Source organism: Orycteropus afer, unplaced genomic scaffold, assembly GCF_000298275.1.
Source record: "Orycteropus afer afer isolate SDZICR_OR568_19922 unplaced genomic scaffold, OryAfe1.0 scaffold00116, whole genome shotgun sequence".
NCBI classification, from domain to species: Eukaryota; Metazoa; Chordata; class Mammalia; order Tubulidentata; family Orycteropodidae; genus Orycteropus; species Orycteropus afer.
The window spans coordinates 991,572-1,017,055 of record NW_006921703.1 but is presented as its reverse complement, the minus strand read 5'-3'; the positions used below and the strand labels follow the sequence as shown (position 1 = coordinate 1,017,055).

At 40.6% G+C, this 25,484-nt stretch overlaps 1 protein-coding gene across 1 annotated transcript in view; it reads right to left on the bottom strand.

Moving 5' to 3' along the window:
• TMEM131L (transmembrane 131 like) overlaps positions 1 to 25,484 on the bottom strand; it is a 250,544-nt gene that overhangs the window by 12,085 nt on the left and 212,975 nt on the right. The window contains exons 27-34 of the mRNA XM_042781408.1: positions 21,343 to 21,467; positions 18,324 to 18,487; positions 16,143 to 16,328; positions 12,707 to 12,785; positions 10,632 to 10,714; positions 3,769 to 3,889; positions 2,601 to 2,692; positions 662 to 801 (exon numbers count right to left, since the gene is read on the bottom strand). Coding sequence (XP_042637342.1) covers positions 662 to 801; positions 2,601 to 2,692; positions 3,769 to 3,889; positions 10,632 to 10,714; positions 12,707 to 12,785; positions 16,143 to 16,328; positions 18,324 to 18,487; positions 21,343 to 21,467 — 990 coding nt within the window. The remainder of the gene's footprint in view (positions 1 to 661; positions 802 to 2,600; positions 2,693 to 3,768; positions 3,890 to 10,631; positions 10,715 to 12,706; positions 12,786 to 16,142; positions 16,329 to 18,323; positions 18,488 to 21,342; positions 21,468 to 25,484) is intronic.

Here is a 25,484-nt window from a genome sequence, read left to right as displayed (position 1 = left end):
ATTTTCAACAATCTGGCTTGTTTTAACTCCACTTTTCTCATTTTCAACAATCTGGCTTGTTTTAACTCCACTTTTCTCATTTTCAACAATCTGGGTTGTTTCAACTCAACTTTTCTCAAATAGAGGGCTATGAAATCCTGATCTGACTGGATACACTCATTTTCAACTAAAGGGAGGGTCCCCAGGTCATATTCTCTTAATCTATATATAACTACTGAGTGGATATGAAAGGTAGAAGGAATAGACTCTAGGATGACAAGAAGATGCCATGACCCAATTACTGACCTTCCCTGGACTTTCATTTCATCTATCATCACAGACAGGTCAGCAAGGTCACCTATGACAGCTGAGTCAAACACAGGGCTTCCTGGCTCGATTTCATCTACAGACAAGCATGCCTTGCTGTAGTCTGGGGTGTTGTTTCCCCCCACCCCGAATTCAGGGGTGGCTAGAATGCCAGAGTCTGCAAACCCATACATGTCTGATTATATGTTAGGTTCCTTTAAAGGCGGGCCCCGCCCTAGCATCTATGATCTAAAAAAAAGCAGAGTTTGGCTGATTCAAATTCAACTTTAAAACTAACTGAGATGAGTATTCAAGAAACATGAGAATAACTGGGAGCTGCCCAGGGGCTCACAGTGCAGGACGAGTGGACACTGACCGGTGAGTGGATGAAACTTGGATGTCCCCAAGCAGTAGGTATGTTGGCTGGGGTGTTCCAGGTAGACTGAGAGTTGTGATCAATAAAGTCCGTCTGAACTTCTGCAGGACAGGGGAAGCCATTAGGGAAATTCATGTTTTCTACAAAGAATGGGAGACATCAACAAACATAAATATTTTTACGAAGAGAAGAGAATTTTCACTTTCATGTTAAAAAGCTTGCAAGGCCTTAATCTATTGATAGGTTAACGACAGACATAAAATACTCAATATGGGTCAGGAGGACAATTTCACTGTCATTCTCAAGGTTAAAACTATTAATGAGAGACATACCACCTGGAAAGCCCTCAGCAAGGAAGTTCTTTGTAATATTTGATAATTTAATAGGAATCTTTCTAACACATGAAGTAACTAAAATACTACTACACATTTTAATATCGTCAAGATGTTTTACTATTCCTTAAAATTTTCTTTTGTTACCTATCACACCAATCTAAGCCATCCACACATATAGCTCCTGGGCTGATAAAAGCAATATGAAACTAAAAGCAATATGAAAGCAAGCACTTGTAGGAATCAGTAAGACAACAAACACAAAGCCTCACAATCTTATGGAAGACAGTTACTACAGCACCCCCTTGTGGTAAGCACAGAGTGATGCATATATCAAAATCCAGTAACTCTAATACCTATAACGACCCCTCTTTGGGTTTCCAAGGCGGAACCTTTACGGTAGTAGATTGCCCAGCCCTCCTTCCAAGGAGTGGCTGGTGGGTTTGAACCGCCAGCCTTCTGGTTAGCAGTCAAATGCCTTAGGCACTATGCCACCAGAGTGCCTATAATACACGGGCTCTGGTGGTGCTATGGTTAATGCATTGGTCTGCTAACCAAAAGATTGGTGGTTTGAACTCACCAGCCGCTCTACAGTACAAAGATGTGGCAGTCTACTTCTGCAAAGATTTGTAGCTGTGAAACCCTATGGGACAGTTCTATAGGGTAACTATGTCCTATAGGGTTACTATGAGTTGGGATGGACTTGACAGCAGTGGGTTTGGTTTGGGTTAAAATACACCTACTTATCCCTTCTTTGAAAAGACAACTCTAGCTTGCATCCGGGCTGAAAACTCATAATCAGAATATAATGTGCAACCTACCAAGTAAAGAACTTGGTAGGAACATATTCCAGTTAATGGGGAAATCTAATTTCCGTTGTTATTGTATACAACAGAACGGACTGCCTGATCCCCCACCATCCTCACAATCACTGCTATGCCTGAGTCCACCATAGCAGCCATGTGATCTCACTGAGGGTCTTTCCCCTTTTTGCTGACCCTCTACTTTACGAAGCATGATATCCTCCTCAAATCCCATAGCTCTTATTTATTATTGCAGATACTTGAGCTCAAGCATCCACAATTTTCTGCCACTTCTCCTCCATGCTCCTTTTTCTTCCTTCCAGAGCACCACCCAGGGGCAGAAGAGTCAAGACATGCTGCTGAACAAGGAGGTCAACGTTTCTACATTGCAAGAGATTTGCCTGCCTAGAGAGAACAGCCAAAAGCCCTGGCACCTTAAGGGATGATCCACAATGTTGTTGGTAGTTGCCAATGAACTGATTTCGACTCATGGTAGGGCCACATGAATCCAAACAACATGATTCTATCTAATTTAAAGGGCTAAATGGATCAGTGTTATTTGCAGAAGCTCCCAGATACCCAGATTTAGAGGGCTTTTTGAGAGTTGTGAAAACTTCTATATGGCAGACATGCAAAACTGGATCCATATGATGTCATTCCGCAGCATACTATAAAATCCTTCTCAAAGTCGGCTCGCTGTCAGAAGGCACACTGTTTTGCAGGCTACTGCTTAAGGTCACACACTTCCTGCTCTGATAATATGAGAATAAAAGACGGCACTAAGACTGTGAAAATAGCTTTTACCTTCTGGAAAGGCATTGTAATCATTCAACTCCAGTGGACAGTACACATTGGGGAATTGGCCTTCGCAAGTTGTGTTCCAATCAATGAAACTGCTACAGAAAAACAAGAGGTCTAGTTTCAGAAACAAAATGTCAAGGTTTCATGCAAAAAAAAAAAAAAAGGAAAACCACTTTTAAAGGGGATAGGTAGGATTCAGGGGAATTATCACATTTTAAGAGTCTGTTCTCTTTCCTAACCTTTAAATCATTATGCACTTCCACGCTACTTTGACCAGCAACCTAATCATTGCTAATTCCTCAATTTTGGAAAATAAAAGATGTATTTTCTCAAGTCACAAAATCAAAGCCTTATTGACTGAACACTCATGACATACAGTCTACAGGAGAAACGGGTCAGGCCAGAAGCTATCATGTTTAGAACCATGTTTGATGGAATTCAAAGTCCAGGCTTTATCAGCACTGTGGAAGAACACCTGGGCTGCCTTTAAGTGTCATAGTACACCTGAAGGATTTTAAAAATGTTCAGCTATTGAAATTTCCATCTTTCATTCACAAGCAAGGTCAGCATTCATCTAGGTAAATCACAGCTATAAAGATTATACGCATCATGATTCAGACTTTGGTAACTATTGGAACTGGATTCTCACTGTGGAGAAGTAAATGCTGTTAGATGGTAACATTTTCTCAGGTTTCCCTAACTGAATGATTCAATATCAAATAGTGAATTTAAGAGACTGTTACTGTGTAACTATTTTTCTATACTTGAACTATTTGACCTTTTAGATTTTTAAGTATGTTGAAGATTAATGCCATTGGAAAACGTGACCCTGTTAGGAGTGGCCATTTTAAGTGCTTTTTTTTTTTTTTTTCCAAATTTGCCTCTGAGATAATAATATATCATCTCTTCAATTTAAAAAAGGAAAGTAACGGCATGGTGTCCAGGTATTATTACTTTTATTCCCTTTAATATTTCTTTCGATGCCTGGTTTGTTATTTTCTAAAAACACCACAATGAGACTCCAAAAGGCAGATAGAAACACAGAGTGAAGTCCACTGAGGCAAAGAAGCTTGGTCCAGTTCTCAGAAGGATTACCTAACAACCCGAGCTCACATTCTAACCGCAAGCCTTCAGGCTAAGCCAGGCACACGTGAGAGATGCGAAGCTATACCTATTATGAACCGGAGGAGGTTCCCGCAGCACACAAGGCACGCTGTTCTCGAGACTGCAGTTTAAGCTGCTTGTCAGACACACTGGCTGGGTGGGCCACAGGTCTCCGGGTGGGTAAAGACCTACAGAAGAGAACACGGTCCCTCAGTACACCTCCTGCCCCACTTAGCCCTCATTCTACCCTCCCTGCAAGGCCCAACCCAGGTTCTGTTCCCCCCAGATAAGACTCCCTGATGTTGTCCCCACACACCAAAGTATTCTGCCTTCCCTGACCTCCTTCAGGATGTTATTTCAGGATATAATGCTGAAATAAGCAAACTACTCTGACCCTTATTTCAGATGGTGAACAATTTATCTGGTGACCCAAATTATAAGATTAGTTCACTCAACAAATGTCCGAGGGCAACTTTATGCAAGACGACACTATTACAGATACCAAGAATGCAGCAGTGAACAACTTTACATTGAAATGAGCAGAAAGCAACAACAAAGAAAATAAAGTATATGCAGCATGGCAGATGGTGGTTAAGTGCTATGGTGACTAAGGGCAGTCGAAGGCCTCACTGAGGTAACATCTGATGAAAGATGAGAGAGGATGTGAGGCACGAGGGTGTCATGAATGACTGTTTCAGGCCATGGGAACCTGCTGCAAAGGCCCTGGAAGGGGAAGGTGTCTGGTAAGTTCAGAACAGCAAGGACACCAGTGTGGCCAGAAAGGAGCAGAGCAGGGAAAAGAAGGGTAGTAGGACCTGAGGACACAAATCTGACTAGGGGCCTGAAAGTACAGACCCTCACAGGCCACTGAAGGGACTTCAGCATTTACTTGGAACCACAATTGACACCCACGGAAGCAGCAGTCAAGAAATCAGAAGTTGTACTCCACTGGGCAAATCTGCTGCAAAAAGGTGTCTTTAAAATTTTGAAGAGCAAAGATGTCAGTTTGAAGACTAAGGTGCACCTAACCCAAGCCATGATATTTTCAATCACCTCATATGCATGTGAAAGCTGGACAACAAATAAGGAAAACCCAAAGAAATGATGCTTTTGACTTGTGATTATGGCAAAGAATACTGAAAATACCATGGACTACCAGGGGGAAAAAAAAAACTGTCTTAGAAGTACAGCCAGAACACTCCTCAGAAGCGAGAATGGCCAGACTTTGTCTCTTTTACTTTAGTCATGTTACTAGAATGACCAGACCTTGGAGAAGAATATCATGACTGGTAGAGTAGAAAGTCAGTGAAAAAGGGGGAGACTCTCGATGAGATGGATTGGCACAGTGGCTGCAATGACAGGCTCAAGCACAGCCAAGAACTGTGAGGTCGGTGCAAGACTGGGCAGTGTTTCATTCTGTTGTACACAGGATCACTGTGAGTCAGCTGGAAGCACTGCAACAGCACCTAACAACAATCAGTGGGAAGCCAATGAAAGGTTCTGAGCAGAGCTGACTGTTGAGAGACAAGTCTCCATGGGTTTCTCCCATTTCTGTACATCTTGCAAGCAGAGGCACTGACTGCATTCGTTCTGAACTGTCTTTTCAAGAATATGTGCTAAGCAAAGGCTTGGAAAGTACAGTGTCTCCCCTTGGATCAAACGGTGGGCATGCTTACTAACCATTCTAAAAGATTTGGGTTCCCTAAGCCCAGGGTTCCTCTCCTGTAATGCAATCTAGGCACACATCTGGGTGTATCTACCCTGTTCAAGTTGCCCCCATGACACCTGGGGATAAGAGAAATTAAAGCAAATATGCTGATACTCATGCAGCTGGCTCTACCCCAACCATTTATCAGCTTTGTGTGAAAATGTGACAGCTATCCCTCTGGAGAAACTTTGTCCTCCACTCTGCTACCTGAAGCAGAACTGCTACTTCACTGAGACCCTCAATTCACTGAAGATCTCACTAAATGCCTGGAACTGGTTCTCTGATGGTTTGGCTAGGCTGAAACCTAGCAGTGTCCACTGGGCTGCTGCAGCTGTCCACACTCAGTGCCAGCAATGCAGAGCTAAGAACAGACATGGTCACTCTACTCTATGGGCAGAACTCAAGACTGTTCTAGCCAATCCTCCCGCATGATGACTCTTGTTACATTTTTACTCATTCCCAGGCTGTTGCCAATGGCCTACATAGTTGGTCTTTCACTTGGAAAACTACAGACTGGAAAATCAAGAGACATTTCTTTTTGAGGCTATGAAGTGTGAAAACAAATCGTAGCTTCTGATTAAACGTCCTGAGTGACTCAGAGGCTGGTAAAGGTCCATTCTTTGGTAATACCAGCAGGGATTATGCTGCTGACTGAGTCTGCGGCACTCAGACTGCCACCAGTGCTGTCTGGATTGATCACTGTACTGGACATAACAACATTTCCAGCATCACAGACATCATACAAGATCATTATGTTTCTGATGCAAAGGCTACCACTTCTGGGCAGACTTGTGATTCCTTACCAAAGTTGACCTGCTGTCTTGAGGTGGGGGAAGTCACATTACACAGGTCATTGCTACTGCCCAGTCCTGGCATACTGAAGACAGTGGACCTTTAACCCTCTTCTCCAGACTACCAATGGTGCCTGACTTCAGATAACATATCTTTAAGTAGCAATGTTGCTGTTCTAGCCCAACCAGCCAACTCTGGGCACACTACTGCAGCCTCTGAAAAAAATCCATAGCATTTAAAAAACAAAAACAAAAACAACTTTCTAGACTAAAGGAGACTCAATAGTGAGTCAAGTTATTTGGTAGTCTTGTCACACTCTCACTATCTACCAAAACAAACCAACCCCACTGCCATCAAGTTGATTCAACTCATAGCAACCCCTCCTTGGGTTTCTGAAGCAGTATCTCTACAGAAGTAGATTGCCCAATCTTCCTTCTGAGAAGTGGCTGGTGGGTTTGAACCACCAGCCTTCTGGTTAGCAGTCAAGTGCCTTAGGCTCTACACACTACACCACCTGGTATTGCTGAGAATTAAAATACTAAAAACCGAAAACCAAACTCACTGCCATCAAGTCAATTCTGACTCACAGCGACCCCGATTGGGTTTCTGAGATGGCAAATCTTTATGGAAGTAAATTGTCTTATCTTCCTTCCGCAGAGTGGATGGTAAGTTTGAACCATCAACCTTCTGGTTAGCAGTCAAATGTCTTAGGCACTTGCAACACAAGAGCTCCCATAAGATAGAATAGGAGCATCAGAATAGCCAGAGCATTAAATGTTGTTGTTGTTGTTATGTGCCGTCAAGTCGGACCCGACTCATAGCGACCCCTCCTTGGGTTTCCAAGGCAGTATCACTACAGAAGTAGATTGCCCCATCTTCCTTCCGAGTAGTGACTGGTGGGTTTGAACCGCCAGCCTTCTGGTTAGAGCATTAAATAGCTTCCTCAAAAACTAACTCTGAAAATTGGGCTTCTGCCTCCTCTGGTTGTTTCCAACTTTTGTATTCCAATCATCAGTTATAATCAATACATCTTGACTGCATGTTTGGTCAATTTCAGACTGCAGAAGTTGGTAAAAATCTTCAGTTTATTCATCTTTGGCTCTAGTGGTTACTGGATAAATTTGAGTAATAGTAGTATCAACAGGCCTTCCTTGTAGGTATATGGATATTATCCTATCACTGACAACACTGTACTTCAGGATAGATCTTGAAACATTCTTTGCGGTGATGAATGCCATGCCATGCCATGCCATTTATCTTCAATCTGTCATTGCTAGGATAGTAGATCATATGACTGTCTAATTCAAAATGGCCGAAACCAGTATATGTCAGCTCACTAATGCCGAGGATATCGATCTCTCTGTGTTCCTTTTCATTTTTGACAACTTCCAATTTTCTTACATCCATACTTTTGTACATTCAATGTTCCAGTTAATTAGCAAATGTTCACAGCTGTTTTTTCCCATTTTAACTCATGCTCCACCAGCAAACGGAAGTCCCGAAAGCTTTACTCCATGTCATTAAGGTCAACTCTACTCTTCTCTAGTCATATTCTAAAAGCCTTCTGACCTGAGTGGCTCATCTTCCGTCACCAAATCAGACGTGTTTCAGGCAAGGGCAACTATGGTAACAGGTGGTAAGAAGAGAGCAGACTGTGGATATACATGGAAGGTAGAAGACTAACAGAATAAAAACAAGAGATTGGATATGGGGCCAAGAAAGAAAAGCAAGGACGATGCTTAAATTTTTGACCTGAGCAGTTAGAAAGAATGAATGTGAAGATTGCAAGAGGAGCAGGTTTAAAGAAATCTAAGGATTCAGTTTGGGACACCTGTAAGAAATTAAGTAAAGATATAAATTTGGCAGTTGGCTGTAAGATATTGCAGTTTAAGAGGGAGGCCCAGGCTGAAGATATAAATTTGTGGGTTGTCAAAGTACTCCACTGCCGTATAGGTGAGATTTAAAGCTTTGAAACTGGATGGGAGCATGAAGGAAGGCCGCACAGAAAAGAACACCAAAAACTGCATTCTGGAGCACTCTAATGTTATGAGAGGTGGGGCGTTGAGGAGGAACTAGTCTGGGACCTCTATGGTTTCCCAGCAAGAACACAATGTCTAATGTCTAACATGGAGATTGAAGACTGAAAACTGACAATGGGATTTAACGATGTGGAAAACACAGGGGATTCTGACAGGCACTGTGTACTGGAGTGGTGGTCTCAAAACCAGATCAGAATGAGTTCCAGGGAGAATGGGAAAAACGAAATCTGAATCAGCAGGCACAGACAACTCTAAGGAATTCCTTTAAACAGAGGAGCAGAGAATCTGGAGAAATCCGTCAGTCAAGAATAGGGTTTTGGTTGATTTTGTTTAACTAGGAGAAGTAGTACCGTGTTATGTGTATGTGGATGGGAATAATCCATTAAGAGAAAAACTGATGATGAAGGAGGGACAGGAAATTTCCTGAAACAATATTACTGGAGAGAAAGGCTATACAGACAACTGGACAGATTACAAGAGGACAGCAGAGACTAGCACAATAGTAGGTGGGTGGATGGGACACAGGAAGCTTTCTGGACATTAACTGCTTCTCTCTTTTTCAGTAAAACATGAAGCAAGATCAATTCAGAGAAGCAATGTCACAGGAGGCAGTGGAAGTGTGAGGCTAGAGGAGGAGAGTGGGAGAACAAAGGAGCCAGGGGAACACAGCAGTGGCACTCAAGCAAAGTGAAAAAAAAATTCTTGTCGTCTAGTTGATTCTGAGTCATAGCAACCCTACAGGACACAGTAGAACTGTCCCATAGAGTTTCCAAGGCTGTACATCTTTACAGAAGCAGACTGCTTCATCTTTCTCTCATGGATTGGCTGGTGGGCTCAAACCACCAACCTTCCAGTTAGCAATGAAGCACTTAGCCACTGCCCCACCAGGGCTCCATAATGCAAAGTTAGGGGTTATGAATTCAGAGAGACCAGTCACCATGTTTGTTGTTGGAATGTTGTTCTCCAGCTTCACTTATCTACACAGGAACAAGCAGAGTGGACAGAGAGTTAAATTTAGTAAAACCAGGGCTGTGGTCTAGCTAGGTAAACACAGCAAAAAGAGTCACGAAAGTGATTTACAACAATGATCAGGGAATTTAAGCTGGACAACAATCAAAAAAGGGATATAGCAAATAAAAGCATTTGAAATACATAAAAAAAACAAACAAACATGAATTAGAACACTAGATCATATATAATACTTTCTCCAACTGGCAACAAAAAGAGACAAAAAAACATTAAATGAAATCTGTTTTCACATACTTATTTTCCCCCACCATTCATTACATTGTACTTCTCCTCTATTATCTCAAAAAAAAAGGTGATATTATCTAATTCTCCCCCAAAACTTGCCTTAGCAAATTATTGCTTACTCAATTTCTTACTGAAAAACATGTATTTTACTAGACTAGTAAACAGATCCAACTCACAAATAATTTATTCCCATTGATAATATGAAAGCATGTATAAAATTTATCCAAGGAACAGCAGAGATGCTTTATGTTTTCCAAGTAAATGCTCTGAAGTGTTCAGCAGTTTTTAAATCCAGCATTAACGTGTATGCGCAAAAGCAAATAAATGTATCCAGGCTAAATGATGCCATGGAGAATAAAGATCAGGCTTATCCTATCACAGTACCTGACCCTAACTGGGCAAGAAAGAGGAGTAGAATACAATAGGGGACAAAAGACAAGGACAAAGAGAGAACAGAAGGAGAAACAGAAAAGAAAAATGAGACTTAACATTCCAAAGGGAGTTACAGGAGTGGGACTGACTCACTCCTATTTCTGTGCTCCTAAGCTATTGTCCTCACCCACCTGGCAGAAGGTCTGAGGGACCTCAGCTCTGGGTCTCAGCCCTAGTGGAGAAGCAAGGTTGCTCACCAAAGCACCTGAGGCAGAAATAACAGGCATCTAGGACAAGGTGAACTTGGAAAGGAAGGAGAGAGCCAGGAACGTGGAAGTTGACATGCTTTTACCCTTGGTATACTGTTCCACCTGGCCTCCGTTCTCGTGGGCTATGCCATTGTCTTTCTACTTTCCTTTCTCATCTCAGACTAAGAATGGTGAACCAGAGGCAGTGGCAGCCCCCTGTAATGGGGCTCTGGGATTGCATCTGGGCCACAGAACACCCTGTGGCTCTGCTACAAGCAGGGAGCTAACTACCACTGCCAAGTCTGCAGGCAGAAGGGTCAGCAAGACTCCAGATGACATCAGTCCCAAAGGTTAAGTGCCTCAACGATGCATGTAAGTCTTGTGACAGGCTTTGAGAAGGTGGTACTAGGTAAAGGGCTCTGCCCCACCCAATCTACTCTTTCCTCTCAAGCTCACCAGCCAGGAATACAAAGCAGAACTCATGACTGATATCTGTAAGGAGAGCAGTACAACTCACCTTTATCTTCATCAACACCTGAAGGCATGTCAGAGAGGCTGGGACAGGGAGTTTCCGCATATTGTGGGAGAGTATTCACGTCTCTGAGGGAAAGTGAAAATATGAAGAACTATGGATGTATTTTTCTGTGTAAGGAAATAGTTAAATTGTATAAACCAAGTCTGAGTTTTTACATTAATTCTTCTCCCAAGGCACATGGCATTAGAAACATAAAGGACACAGCCAAAAAGGGGTTACAGAACATTCAACATCTAAGATCTAGCAAAGCCGTATTTTAACAAACAAAATTTAACTAAGGCAAAATCTGCCTGCCACCAGTTAGCAGCAATTTTCAATCCATAGTCACTTTCTACCCCTTACAAAAACAGTTCATGAGTGCTTTTACCATATACTGTGTTCTTCACAAATTCACCAACCTCTTCTTGGCTTCTCATGATGATGTGGCAGACACTGAAGAAACCCATTTATATATCTTAACTCTGAAGCTCTCTCCTTTCTTGCTTAACCAACTCTTCTCCCACTCAATAAAAAGGACTTGCTTATCTGATGATGCATAAGTTGTAACACCATGGCACAGTATCTATAACACTCTTGCAAAATGCTCTAGATCACCAATGTTCAGTTTTTTTTTAGTGTAAAATAGTTTTTTTTTTTTAATAATTCCACTTGTCCACAATTAAATACATGCAATATATTAGTTTTTTATCACTTTAGTTCATATTCTTCTTTTGTTGTTCATGTAGCTCTTCCAAACATGGTTTTCCCTTTTTGGAAATTATGGAAACATATATGCCACACAGGCAAAGAATACCTAGTACTTTTTGGTAGAAAAGGATTAGAATGAAGAAGCATACAAAAATGGTCTTTTCCTCTTTTATTACACTCCAGATTCCTTAAATGATGATGCATCTTAGTATGTCTGTCTACATAGCTCTTATTTATATCTGTAAAGTGATTTACATGTAGTTTACTAAGCCAATGATGTGCCTTATGATTTTGTGTATTCTCATTATACTATAGTTGCTTTAATACTTAAGTACTACTCACTATATGCTAGCTTAGGAGCTCTGATGGTGTGGTGCCTAAGGCATCTGACTGCTAAACAGAAGGTTGGCAGTTCAAACCCACCAGCCACTCCATGGAAGGAAGATGAGGCAATCCACTTCTGTAAAGATTTACTGCACTGGAAATCCAAGGCAGGGGCATCCTATGAGTCGGAATCGACTTGATGGCAGTAGGGTAGTTGGCTGGTATATGCTAGCTTACTTTCTTTTTCTTTAAAATTTTTTATTATGCTTTAGGTAAAAGTTTACAGAGCAAATTAGTTTCCTGTTTGACAGTTTGTACAAAGACTGTTCCATGACATTGGTTGCATTCCCCACAATGTGTCAGCACTCTCCACATTTCTGCCCTGGGTTCCCATTTCCTTTCCGCGGGGTTTTCTATCCCTTCCTGCCTTCTCATCTTTGCTTTTGGGAAAACTGTGTCCTTTTGTTCTCACATAACTGATTGTTCTAAGGAACACGTGACTATTGGGTGCTACCTTTTATTTTATGGACCTGTCTATTGTTTTGGCTGAAAGGTAGTCTCTGGGAATGGCTTCAGTTCCAGGCCAGAAGGGTGTTTTAGGGCCACAGTCTCAGGTGTTCTTCCAGTCTCTGTCAGACCAGTAAATCTGGTCTTTTTCGTGAATCTGAGTTTATGTTCTACATTTTTCTCCCATTCTGTCCTGGATCAACACCCAGTTTTATCTCAACTTCTGGCAAAGGGCAGCTTATTCCCATCCATATAATAGCTAATTTCTTCTTTCAGAAATTAGGTATTTTCCAACACAGCTCTTATCACTGAAAAGACACTGTATGGGGTCAAGCCACTTGAACATAAACTGAGTGTATCTGGAAGGATTACTCTTTCTGAGCTTTTAGGAAGAATAGATTTTACTTTCCTGCATCCTTAAAAACAAAGTTTTCATTTTCACCCTGCCAGACCAAGAACAAAGAAAGATGACACAACACTGACAGAAGAAATAGTGCATAAAACTATTATAAAAGTTAAATTAAGAATTAAAAACTTACATGGGATTGCAGATATTGTGAGAAAGACTGAAGGAGATGGGAGTTTCAGAAGGAAAATCATTTTGTGAAACACTGTCTCCTGCATTGAAAATATAGTGTCACAAGTTTTTACAAGTTTAATTTAATGCTACATAGTCTGTATTAAAACGCATATTATTAGTATCATTAATCCCTAATGAGGGATTTATTTCTCACTTCACACTAGCATGCGTACAATTAGTAATTTACTTTTTAAAAGGTCTTTTATATCTTCCCATTGGAAATGTAATAAAACTCAACATTTAATTTACTTATTTTGGATTATTAACCTACACATTATAGAGAAGAGTTTTTTCCTAATGGAAGAAATTTAGCTCCCCCAAGGTAACAAAATTATTTACATGTTCATTGTGTTTGAACTGCCAATCTTCTGGCAGACCATTTGGACCACCCATGGACTTTACATCTATCTAGTACGATCCCAATGTGTGTTTTTTTTTTTTTAAATTTATGACACACATGCATACACATATATACATCAAAGAGATTATTATGAAATATATCTAAATGGTGATAGTGGTACTTTAATTGCAGGTGATTTATATTTTTCTTATTCAAACTTTTGTTTAGTTTTATAGATTTTCTACAATGAACATGTAATATTTTTGTTACCTTGGGGAAAAAAAAAAACACTGAAGTATTATCTTTTACACCTTTTATTATATTGAGGATATTCTCCTTTTATGGCATAACCTTCAAATATAACTTAAATACTGTATACAATGCCACTGTACAGCCTTATCATCAATTTTTATCACTCTCTTCTAAAGCAAAAGCAGTACTTTTGTTCTTAGATTATGGCAAGTGTAGATTTTTTTTTAAAAAATCTGGTATTAGAGCATCATCAGGGAAACCTCTGGTCTTCAATGGGAGATGGCACTAAGCTTCTTATGTTTTCTTAGGTTGTGAAACCCAAGCTTCCTCTGGCCAAGAAAACCATCCCATTATCAAACACCAGCATGTGCCTTCAGGGCCCTTCATCTCGGTCCAAGCTGCTAAGCAAGGGTGATAGTATCCCCAAGGAGGGGGTAAAACTGACTTATGTCCTGGCGTTGAAATAAATCTTACTCTTTTTACATATAAAGCACCATGTACACTAATAAAAGAAGCTCTGGTGGCATACTGCCTAAGGCATTTTAATGCTAACTGGAAGGTTGATGGTTCAAACCCACAAGCCACTCTGCAGAAGGAAGACCAGGCAATTGACTTCCATAAATATTTACTGCCTTGGAAACCCAATGGGGGTCACTATGAGTCTGAATCAACTCGATGGCAGTGGGTTTGTTTTGGTTTTTTGGTATACAATGATAAACCGATATACAGTAAATTATCACGTGGTATTGAAATTTTATGGGGGTGGTCCTCAGAAAACAACGTCTAAAAAGGCTTCTGTGGGAAGGAAGGAGCAATAATGGGAAAAAAAAAAGGTTGAAACAAAGACTTAACTGAAATCACACATGGACACTTTCCCTACGTTTTTATGGCCTCTATTGTACTAGAGTAAGGAGCTCTGGTGGTGTAGTGGTTAAAGCATTAGGCTGCTAACCGAAAGGTTAGTGATTCAAACTCACCAGCTACTCTGTGGGAGAGAAATGAGGCAATCTGCTTCTGTAAAGATTTATAGCCTTGGAAACCCTATAGGGCAGATGTACTCTGTCCTAAAGGGTCACTATGAGTCAGAATCGACTTGATAGCCGTGGGTTTGGTTTTGATTTGTTGCACTGGTCTCTTAGATAAAATTTTTTATAGGTGTTGCTACTGGTAAGAGAGAAATGAAAGAGTACAGCCACAGACTGCTGAAGTAAATCCTTTGGTCCCTGCCCAGTATATAAAGAGACACTGAAGTTGGAGGCAGAAGAAATGGGCTCAACCCTGAGCTCCCACCAAGCACAATGTGGTACTGTGGTGTTAAACAGGAATGTAACTTGTCTGGGCCTAAGTCTTCATATATATATATATATATATATATATATATATATGTGTGTATATATACACACACACACACACACACATACACACACACACATATGTATATATGCAACACCTATTATAATAGGATTAGGACAGGATATATATGTGACACAATAGGAATGTAATATTTATATATACTATATATGTGCATATATTTATGCCTACATTTACACATAAATACAAAACTCATTGCCATTGAGTTGATTCTGACTCAGAGACCCCCATACATCTACATGTACACATATGTATTCATATACATATTGTTGTTGATTGCTGTCCAGTTGATCTGACTCATATTGACCCCATGAGACATAGGACAGTTGCTCCATAGGTTTCCTTGGTTGTAATCTTTACAGAAGCAGATTACCAGGTCTTTCTCCCACAAAGCCACCAGGCAGGTCTGAACCACCAAGCTTTCAGTTAGCAACCGAGTGCTTAATTGTTGCACCACCAGGGCTCCTTTACACACACACACACACACACACGAGTTGGTAGTTTGAACCCATCCAGAAGTGCCTTGGGACACAGACCTGGCATCTGCTTCTGAAAGGTCACAGCCTTGAAAACCCTACGGAGCAATTATATTCTGCACACATGGGGTCACCAGGAGTTGGAACAGACTCAGTGCTCAGCAGCAACTAATAACAACTACACACACACACATGCAATTTAACAGGAATGGAAGCACCTGCAGCCTACCCACCTCATGGCCACTGTGGGCACAGAGGGTGAATGTGTGCTTGACAAGCTGTAAGGCATCTCACACATGTGAATTTCTGCATCAAACTATCTGTATTGCTTTTCATGAACATTAAAAGTTTACTACACTGACAATAATTGTTCAAAGGAATGAACTACATTTTTATATATAAAGAGCTATAAAAAAATGTTGAGTGAAAAAAGCAAGATGCAGAGTGCTTTACGGTATTCATCTACATTAAACAATCAGTAATTAGGTATTTGGTTGATGGGTATATGGATGTGAAAGAATAAACAATGGACTGAAAGAACATGTAAGTTCACAACAGTGACTCTTTTAGGTAGAGAGAAGAATAGGAGCATAAAGCATTATTCCTTAAAAAAACAAACAAACAAAAACTGAGAGTAGACGTGACAAAACTGAGTTGTTATTGTAGGTGATAAAAATACAGATTCTTGTTACACTGTTCTTTGACTCTTCCTACATTTTTAAATTTTTCATAAAGGGAGGGAGGACAGAAAGGAAAAAAAAAGGAAAAGAGTGGAGGCTTGAAGCAAAGTACTCAAATCTGCTATCCCACAAGTTCCCTGGGAATGCATGTCCTGAGGGGACCAAGAGGAGCCTGTCTGGATGCAAGAAGGCAGATCTAAACCTTGTACTGGGTACAGGAAGGAGCACAGAAAGGCAGGGTGGACTAGGGCCCCTAGGTTGAAGCTCACAACTCACCAGCAGGAAGGAAGTGCTGAGGGCCCACGACAGGCTTCTTGTCCCCATCGGAGCTGCTGGTGCTGCTCCAGCTCCCCCAGCTGCCCCGGCTGGCGCGCACACTCCCTGAGGAGCTGCCACAGTCTGAGCTAGAATCTGAGCAGAACTTTTCCACACGCTTCTTCTCAGGCTTTCGGTAATAACACTCTAGAGGGAGTAAGAAAGAAGAGCTGACTCCATGCAGAGAAGGCATGGGTCATGTACATAATTTTCAACTCTATGCATTTCTAATAAAAGGAGAGAGGCAAAATTATAAAGAAGGCAAGGTAAACCTTCAGGAGCTTCTGTCTCTACTAATGGCAGGCACTGTTAATGGAGGGTGAGCTTATGCCTACTCTGCCTATGGGATAGGAAAATAAACTTGTCTGGGGTTAAGACAGTCAATACCAATCATAACATCATTCTCAAAATAGTTCTGGGAATGGCAAACACGTCTATCCAACTAAAGTTACTCTGTACCACTGTCAACCACTCGCAGGGGGATTTGTGTAGGAGATCCTGGATAGAGTGGGAGAACAACGTGGAAGAAACTCAAAATCATTTAAAAAAAAAAAAAAAAGGGACCAGGTTTGCTGGTATGATAGAGCCCAATGGAACCACTAAGACTATGGCCCCTAGCTGCCCCTCAGGTCTGGAATTGAACCCACATCTGTAGCTTCCAGACAAACAAAAGACAGGCATATGAGTTGAATATTTACCTGAGGTAGATACACTCCTTGGAGAAAACAATCATGGGAGACAGAAGGGCTGCTTATGCACAGGGAGACAGCTCAGGGGGCAGGATTGCATGGAGGGATGGACACAGGGAAGAGGTAACTATGGGGAGGAAGTGGGAGGGGAGCTGTTGCACTGTGGGAAATTGCAGTCAATGTCATGAAACGAAGTGTACGTGAGCTGCTGTATGGAAAGTAAACTTGCTCTGTAAACTTTCACCCAAATCACAATTAAAAAAAAAAAAAAAAAACAACAACTAGTTATTTGACAAGACTGGGGGATCTGAGGGTAATTTTATTCTCTCTTTTGCTAAGATGTCCAACGAGAGTTTAAAAATGTTCATGTGTTGGTGGGAAGAACCTCAAGTAAGACCAAAAAGCAACATATGTGTCAAGGAAATTAAAAAGAGAGGATGGAGAAAGAAACCAGTTAATTGTGTGCAAGAACTACAGGGAGGGGTGTGTACAACACTCCCCAACCCCACATGCACTACTGTCAGTGGTCCTTTTGCATCTTGCTATCCTCTGCCCTACCCTCGACCTACCATTCAGCACTCCTCTACCTCCCACTTCTAGGCACACTGACCAAAATCCTTCAGGTAGGCCAATATCTGGTTCAGCAGGAACTACCTGGCTCAGGTGTGCAGGTGACCCTCTTCTCACCTGGCTATTCCCCTATTCCTCTTTCATCAAGAGGTCCTATCTAGAGCAAGCAGCCACTGTTCCTGGGGCAATATGCATGAGAATCACTGGGAATGGCAGATTTTAGGGGTAGCAGGGGTGTGTCATCATGATCTTTACAATCCCCTCATATGCATGCAAAATGAATGAAACAATGAAAAAGGAAGACAGAAGAACTGACGCATTTGACTTGTGGTGTTGGCAAAGAATACCAATTATACGATGGACTGCCAACAGAATTAAAATATACAGGAATGTTCCTTAGAAGTGAGGATGATGAGACTTCAACTCTCTTACTTTGGACTTATCAGGAAAGTCTAATCAGCAGAAAAGGACATCATGGTTTGTAAAGTGGAGAGTTGGAGGAGGTGAGGGAGGCTGTCAGTAAGAGCAATGAGATAGTGGCAGCAACAGTGGACTTGAACATAGCCATGATCAAGAAGATGGTTCAGGATCAGGCAATGTTTTTTTTCTGTTATACATAAGAGATCACCATGTGTTAAAGCTAACTCGACAACAATTAATAAGGGGTATGGCACTAGAGACTTGACCAGGCTCAAATGAATCTTAGCTTTCTGGTCTCATCCTGACAGCTTTCTAGCTGTACTTTATTTAGTGAGCTAAAGTTGCTTATGAAGTGATAATCTCATCAAAACTCCATTTTTTTTTTTTCCTGACACAAAGTATTTCCTTGAGAAAACAAAAACTTCAACAAAGGCACCATTCATAACTCAATGTAATTACATACCTGCCTCCCCCTGTGCAGCAGGTAAGCTTCCAATTTCAGTATCTGTTTTACAAATCTCCCCAGTGTTTTCCTGTATACACCAGTTTCTTATATCCATGCCACTCTTCAGCTCAGACCTCTCAAATTCACTGCACACAAGCTTTAATTCACTCTGTTCAGAAGGCCTGCAACAGCCACAAAGAAGTCACATCCATATATTACTTCTTTTCCATGAGACTTACTAGAGGTGAAAAAATAAATCTGGGACAACGTGGGGCCTCCTCTTTTGGGGTCTGGTGGGAGGGTATGATGTTTAAAAAAAAGAAAATTCACTATTTTAGAACTAGAATTAATTTAAAAACCAAAACCAAACCCACTGCCACTGAGTTGATTCCGACTCACTGCAACTCTCATGGGGTTTCCAAAGCTGTAAAGCATGATGGAAGGAGACTGCCTCATCTTCTTCTACAGAGCAGCCAGCTGGTGGGTTTGAACTGCTGATCTTCTGATTAGCTGTAAAATGTCTTACCCACCGTACCACCAGAGCTCCTTAGAATTTAGAGCTCATTTGGTCTATATTTTTAATTTTACAGTGATAGAGGTAGCCTTCTACAAGGTTTGACAAGTCACTCCAGGCCAACTGATAGACGGCAAGAGGCCCAGGACCAGAACCCAAGACTCTCGATTGTTTTTTTTCTTTTTTTTATTCAATGTAAAATATGATTTTCAATAGATGAACTTGTTCTTTGGTGTCTGAGGGAAAGCATTCCGTATGAATTTAAATACATTCTCATTCATTCCTTTAACAAACATTTCTTGAGTGACTATGTGTACCACGGAGCATTATAAAAGGTGCAGGGGCTACAACGAAGAAGAAGAAAGCTCTTCCCCTAAGAAGCTGACAATAGAATAACAACACCTCTTATCAATTGGCTTTGAGTGACTCATTGAACCTTGCAGAACTCCTTGAGAGAAGAACTGTAATAAAATTTTTAAGTGGTAATACAGGGAAGTGAAGTGAATGCAAAGGGAGTAACAAGGTGATTATTTCACATGGTCTGGGTTCCGTACCTAATGTTAGGTTTGTAGGATGTGGGTTAAGAAGATCAGATATGTCAGATGTAGATGATTTTACCAATTTTTGATCAAAGTCAAAAGGCTATACAGAAATAAAAGTCAGGTAAACAGACAATCCAACAACCCATGTTCTCAAAACACTGATTAGCTTCAAGCCATGTCAGAGGCATGTCAGAAATCTGCTTTTAAAAATGTATCATTAACATTTAATTAGTCTACTTTATTGATCTATCTTTCTACATGTGCATATGAGGAAATTAAAATACTTTAAAGTGATCTCATAGTTAAGTAATTGTAATGCAAACACATGTAAATAATACAACATGGTTTGACTGTTCTACAGGATACTGCATTGCAGCTGTCAAATAGTTTAGACCTACATAAGGAGAATTACCAATCCATAATCAGAATTTAGTATTAACAATACTTTCACAGTAGGTATAGTTATTTTTTTCATATCTGGGTCTTGCTTATTGTGAGCTGGGTATAGAACTAAAGCTTGAGGAAACCTTGGAGCAGCCTAACAGTTGTCCAGTAGAGTACATGTGAGAATTGCTGGAAGCTTGTCACAGTGCTGGACTGTAGGCCCCATGCTGAAGACTGCCACTCAGGGGCCACGGGACACATACCATACACAAGCACAGCTGTGCTTTTGAGGCAGGTAGTCCTTGCCAGTGAGAGCTGCTTGGCTAGAGTTCCCTTCCAACCACATGTGAAACTGCAGCAAGGTGGAACCCTTTCCCCATACAAATTTGGAGTTGCTACAGAAAAGTTCAAGAACCACATATAAACACCCAGCTGAGCTCATAAGAAAGAGAAATCCCCAGATGTCAGAACTCAGGCAGAAAAAAAGCCGGAGTGGACAGAGAGGTTATTGAGTAAAAAACAGGCTTCAATGCCCAGAGCTGGGGTTTTGATTTCCGTTCAAGGGCAGCCACATACAGGAGTCATGAGGCTGGAAATGGGTCTCCTACCTAAACTGGGGCTCTTGAAGGTGGCAAAGGGGATGTAAAAAGTCCCACCATCAATCAGCCCAGGGAGGAAGAAGCAGGGAAGTGCATCTTTGCTGAAGGGTCTGCACATGGGTGCTAGGACATGTTGCAAGTTTAACATAAATTAAAACTCAGAGATGATACCAATGAGTTGATTTGCAATTAGCATGTACACACTACTGACCTGGTCAGAAAAATCCCCAAGTGAGAAATGTTCATAAGATTTGACTCAGAGGGATACTTCTCTAACCCAGGTAATAAGGGATCCCCACACAAACACTGTCTAGCTCCTTCATCTTATGGAGAAGAAAACAGAAGTTCACAGAGATTGTCTTGAGGAAGCAAGGTTTCCAAAGGAGAGTTATCAACTGCTTAGGTTCCCATTCTGGCTCTGCCCCTCACAAACACTGGTTTTAAGCAATCACTTTGTATTTGTGAGCCTTGATTTCTGCAGCTGTAAGCCTACCTTCTGCAGGACTACTACTATGCATTTCCATGAATGGTGACTATTTATTTCATTATTATTGCCCCAGACTGCCCAAATGGCTCAGTGGTCAAGATGGAAATAGGATGCCTGCCTGTGCCCAGAGGTTTTCTATAGCACCTACTCCTGCGGCGAAGGAAGTAAGCCACAAACACATTTACATATTATTGGCAGAATGAAAGTCTTAGCATGGAGGGATGTCTCAGCTTTTCCCAAAAACCTTCTACAGCCTTTAATAATTTAAAAAGGAAAAGCAAAAGCAAAAAAAAAATTCTTCACACTACAGTATTTAACAAAATAAACTTTAAAAACATAATAAGAAAAGATGGTTATTTTAAGAACACAACTTTCATCTTAAAATATAAACATCAACACTCTCATATTATCTGTACAACAGCATAACAGAAATAAGATTCAAAGAGGTAAATGTAAAATTAGAAAGTGAAAAATGGATCAAATCTGTAAAGGGATTATAAATATTACACACCTTGAGACCTGAGTAAGACCCCTTCTCTTGTTTTTTCTACATGTTCGATTTTTATTCCAATTTAAATTTTGTAAATTTCCTTCTTTTTTCTCCTGAACCTTCTTCTTCCTATAAGGATCTTCTTGCTAATAAGGAAAAATAAAACTTTTAGTAGTTTAAACTGACTATACATAAATAAAAACTTCTGTGGTTTTTTGTCTTTTTTTTTTTTAATAAAAAACTTCTGAAGACCAACTCCATCTAAAATCAGAACTTTCCAGCACTGGTGAAAATTGAGACATAACATTTCTCAATTTCAGTTTGTTTTCATTTCTCTCCTTTTCTATACCTCCTCCTCCCTCAATCCCTGCAAAAAGAGAAGGAGAAAAAAATTGCCTATAAAATTCCTAGGGGGCTAAAAAGGAAAAACATCTGCTAGCAATTTACGGTCAACTTGCTGTTAACTTCAGCAGCAATAAATCCTCCATCCCTCACCTGTAAGTTTGGTTTGTGCAACTCACATGAAATCTACTGAAGAAAAATGAGGTAAAAACCTAATGCAGGAGTCATTTTTACATTTATGTTTTTATTTGTTTATGGATGATCTGAGGAGAACAGCCAAATCTTCACAGAATGCTTTAAACTAGTTTAAGTAAATACATTTTGGGTAAATAAAACAAGGATATGCTTGATTTTTTAAAAAATGCAGTTCTGAAAAAAATCAGCATGAGATATATATATAATGTGTACATGTAAACTACACACATTATATATTATCACATACATACATATCTTAAAATTATATAGTTTTAGAGAATTTTTTTCTTATTTTAAATATTGGGATGGACTATTATTTACAGGTTCAAGGGGCTCAACTTGCTTTTGACTTCAGCAGCAATAAATCCTCCAACTTTCATCTGTCAAAACTGGTTTGTGCTACTCACATGAGATACTACTAGAGAAAAATGAAGTTACAACTCAAGATTTTTGAGTCAAAAATGTAAAATAGCTTATTGTTTAGGAAGCACTGAATTTCTGTTCATGGTAATGAAAAATTTGGAAATGGATATTGGTCATAGTTGTACAATATGACTGATGTAACAACTGGCATCACTGAATTGTACACGTCAAATGTTGATTTGGCAAATGTTGTGCTATCTGTAAGTTTACAATGGGAAAAAAAAAACTTGCCACAGTAGTAACAATAAGCGATTGTGGACACAGAGACACTCAGGCTGAACAGGGCTGGGAAGGTAAATGGGACTACACCCAATTTGAAAGAGGATATTTCTACATATGTATTGACAAATATATCCATGAATATAGTAGCGCATATAGGGGACAAAGTTATGAAAACTTCTTCTTAGCCATAACTAAACACCATGAGTGAATGAGCCACTGGGTCTGGGGACTCAGGACCACCATCATCTCAGGGGGAAAATAAGGTCAATGGCCTAACATAATCCACCAAACACCACCCCGCCTCCAAAAAAAAACTAACCCTCATGCCTTTAAAGTCTTATAATACTTGTTCTTTCTCTTCCTTCAATCACCAGCCAAAATCAAACTCACTGCCATCAAGTCAATTTCGACTCATAGGGACCCCTACAGGAAAGAATAGCACTGCCCAAGAGGGTTTCCAAGGCTATAAATCTTCATGGAAGCAGACTGTCACATCTTTCTCCCATGGAGCAGATTGTGGGTTTGAACCAGCAACTATTTTGGTTAGCAGCTGAATGCTTTAACCACATTTCTTCCATCATGAGGTTCTTAAAAAGCAGAGAACTTATATATAGGTAGGAGGTGGTGAAACCTCACATTGAGACCCTACAGCTTGAAAAACTCATCTTCTGTGTGTGCGAGGTCTTTTCAGCAGGTAAATGTCACTGACCTCCCAGAAGAAAATTCCTGTTCCAGGGACTCCTCTTCCTAGTGAACCTTGCTGTGCTGCTACTGTTGCTAGCTGCCACTGAGTAGATTCCAATTCATGTGCACAGACAGAACTGTTCACAGGGTCATCACCACTCTTCTGAGGTTGCTTCTGGGTGGGTACAAATCCCCAAACTTTCGGCTAGTAGTCAGGAGCTTAACTGCCTGCCCCACTAAGGGACTTAATGAACCTCAGGTTTCACATTTTGTGAAAAGCAGAGACGAACTCATTTTTTATTAACTCTTTTTCAGAAGGTTGGCCCAGAAATGAAAATAGGAATCCATAAGGTTCTAACATACACTCAACAGAATGACTTGGAAGAAGAAACAGAAAAGGTTTTGGTGCCTACAAGGTATATATTTGTGTGCATGTTCTTGCCATCAATTTCGACTCATAGTGACCCTATATGACTGAGAACAACTGCCTAATAGGGTTTCCAAGGCTGTAATCTGTATGGAAAATGATGGGCATGTCCTTTTCCCATGGAGAAGCTGGTACATTCAAACCACCAATCTTCTGGTTAACAATCGAGCACTTAACCAATGTGCCACCAGGGGTGTTTACCAAAACAAACACTAGGAACAACATGAAAATCTAACAGTATATGTGATGGGATTATGGGATTTTTTTTCCTTCTTTATGATCCTTTAATTTTTTTCCCTAACAAGTATGCCTTAACTTTTCTTCTAATTCTGAAAACACATGACAAGTTAACACACAAAGCCCTATCCAACAGGACTTTATGGTAACTGCTTAAGTTTGACTCTAAACAGACATCATTAAAGATTTAGAGGCATGATCCAATGTTATTCATTAGATAAACACTGTATTTATTCATGTATTGTTCCCTTGTGTATTTCTAACCATGTTGTTGTTATTACTTGCCATCGAGTCAGCCCTGACTCCTAGCGACCCCTCCCTCCTTGGGTTTCCGAGGCAGTTATCACTACGGAAGTAGGACTGCCCAACCTTCCTTCCGAGGAGTGGCTGGTGGGTTTGAACACCAGCCTCCTGGTTAGCAGTCAAGAGCCTTAGGCACTATGCTACCAGAGCTCCTATTTCTAACCATAGGGGGAAGAAAAAAAGTTTTCTGTGAATAAATCACCTCCCTAGACTCAATGGCACATAACAACAACAACAAGGTTCATCCTCTCCACTCAATGGCCAAGAAAGGCTTTAAACACAGCAAAAATTTTAGCCTTTCTGTCCTACAAGGATCATGCACAAATAAAGGATCAGCCTCTACCTAAAGTGAGAGAAAGGGTGACCTGGTCAGTAGTCATTGTGACACTCGGTTGCCTTTCTCAAATCAATCTGCTTAGAAGTGTCACTGTGAGCAGGCAAGAGGGTAACTGTATTTATGATCGTTGAGTGATGTGATTTGCTGGTTGGATGCATCACCTTCTATATGAATATTAGTCAGGGAGGAAAAAACAGTGTTGCTTTCAGAGGTGTGAGTGGATTGACCAAAAAAGGGTCCATAAGCAACTATAACAGGAGATAGGAAAAGGTATGAATGAGAAAATAAAATGAGGAATGAAAAACAACCAGATATTCTTTTTCTTTGAGGCAGGCTTTGGAGGAACAATGTTTAAAGCCATAGCAATGAAAAGAAATTCAGCAGGGGTCTAGAAGACTCCCTTTCACAGTGGAGTTGGTGATAGAATCCAGAGACAAAATGGCAGGTCAGAGACAAACAGGTCTGTGTGGAGGCAGCGATGGAAGACGGGAAAGCACTAACCATTTGCACCAGTTAGAGACCCTGAGGCAAAATTATCTGGCTTGAATTTCCTTACTTATTATGAAATCTTAGGCAGGTTACTGAGCCTCTCCCTGCCTCAGATTACCGATATGTCTTCTAATAGGGTTGCTGTGATGATTAAATTATCTGGCACAGAGTTAAAGCAGCTTATTTAAGAGTCAGTGATCATCATCATTTCTGAATTATTTGAACTAGTCAAGTCTTCTCATTTCCCTGATAGAGGGATCACTCCACTAACTGCAGGGTAGAGAAGGATTTCCAAAGCTTTAGGACTAGCAAAGAGGAAATCAAAGTAGACTGATCACAGACTGACTGTACAAGACATTCTTAAAGCTACTGCACAAAACAAATAAAAGTAAGAAACGGCAAACTAAGAAGGAAGTCTGATACGCAATTATCTGATAAAGAGGTAAAACCTTCACATATAAAGTGTTCTTACAGAAATATGAAAAACCGGGAGTTCCGGCAAGA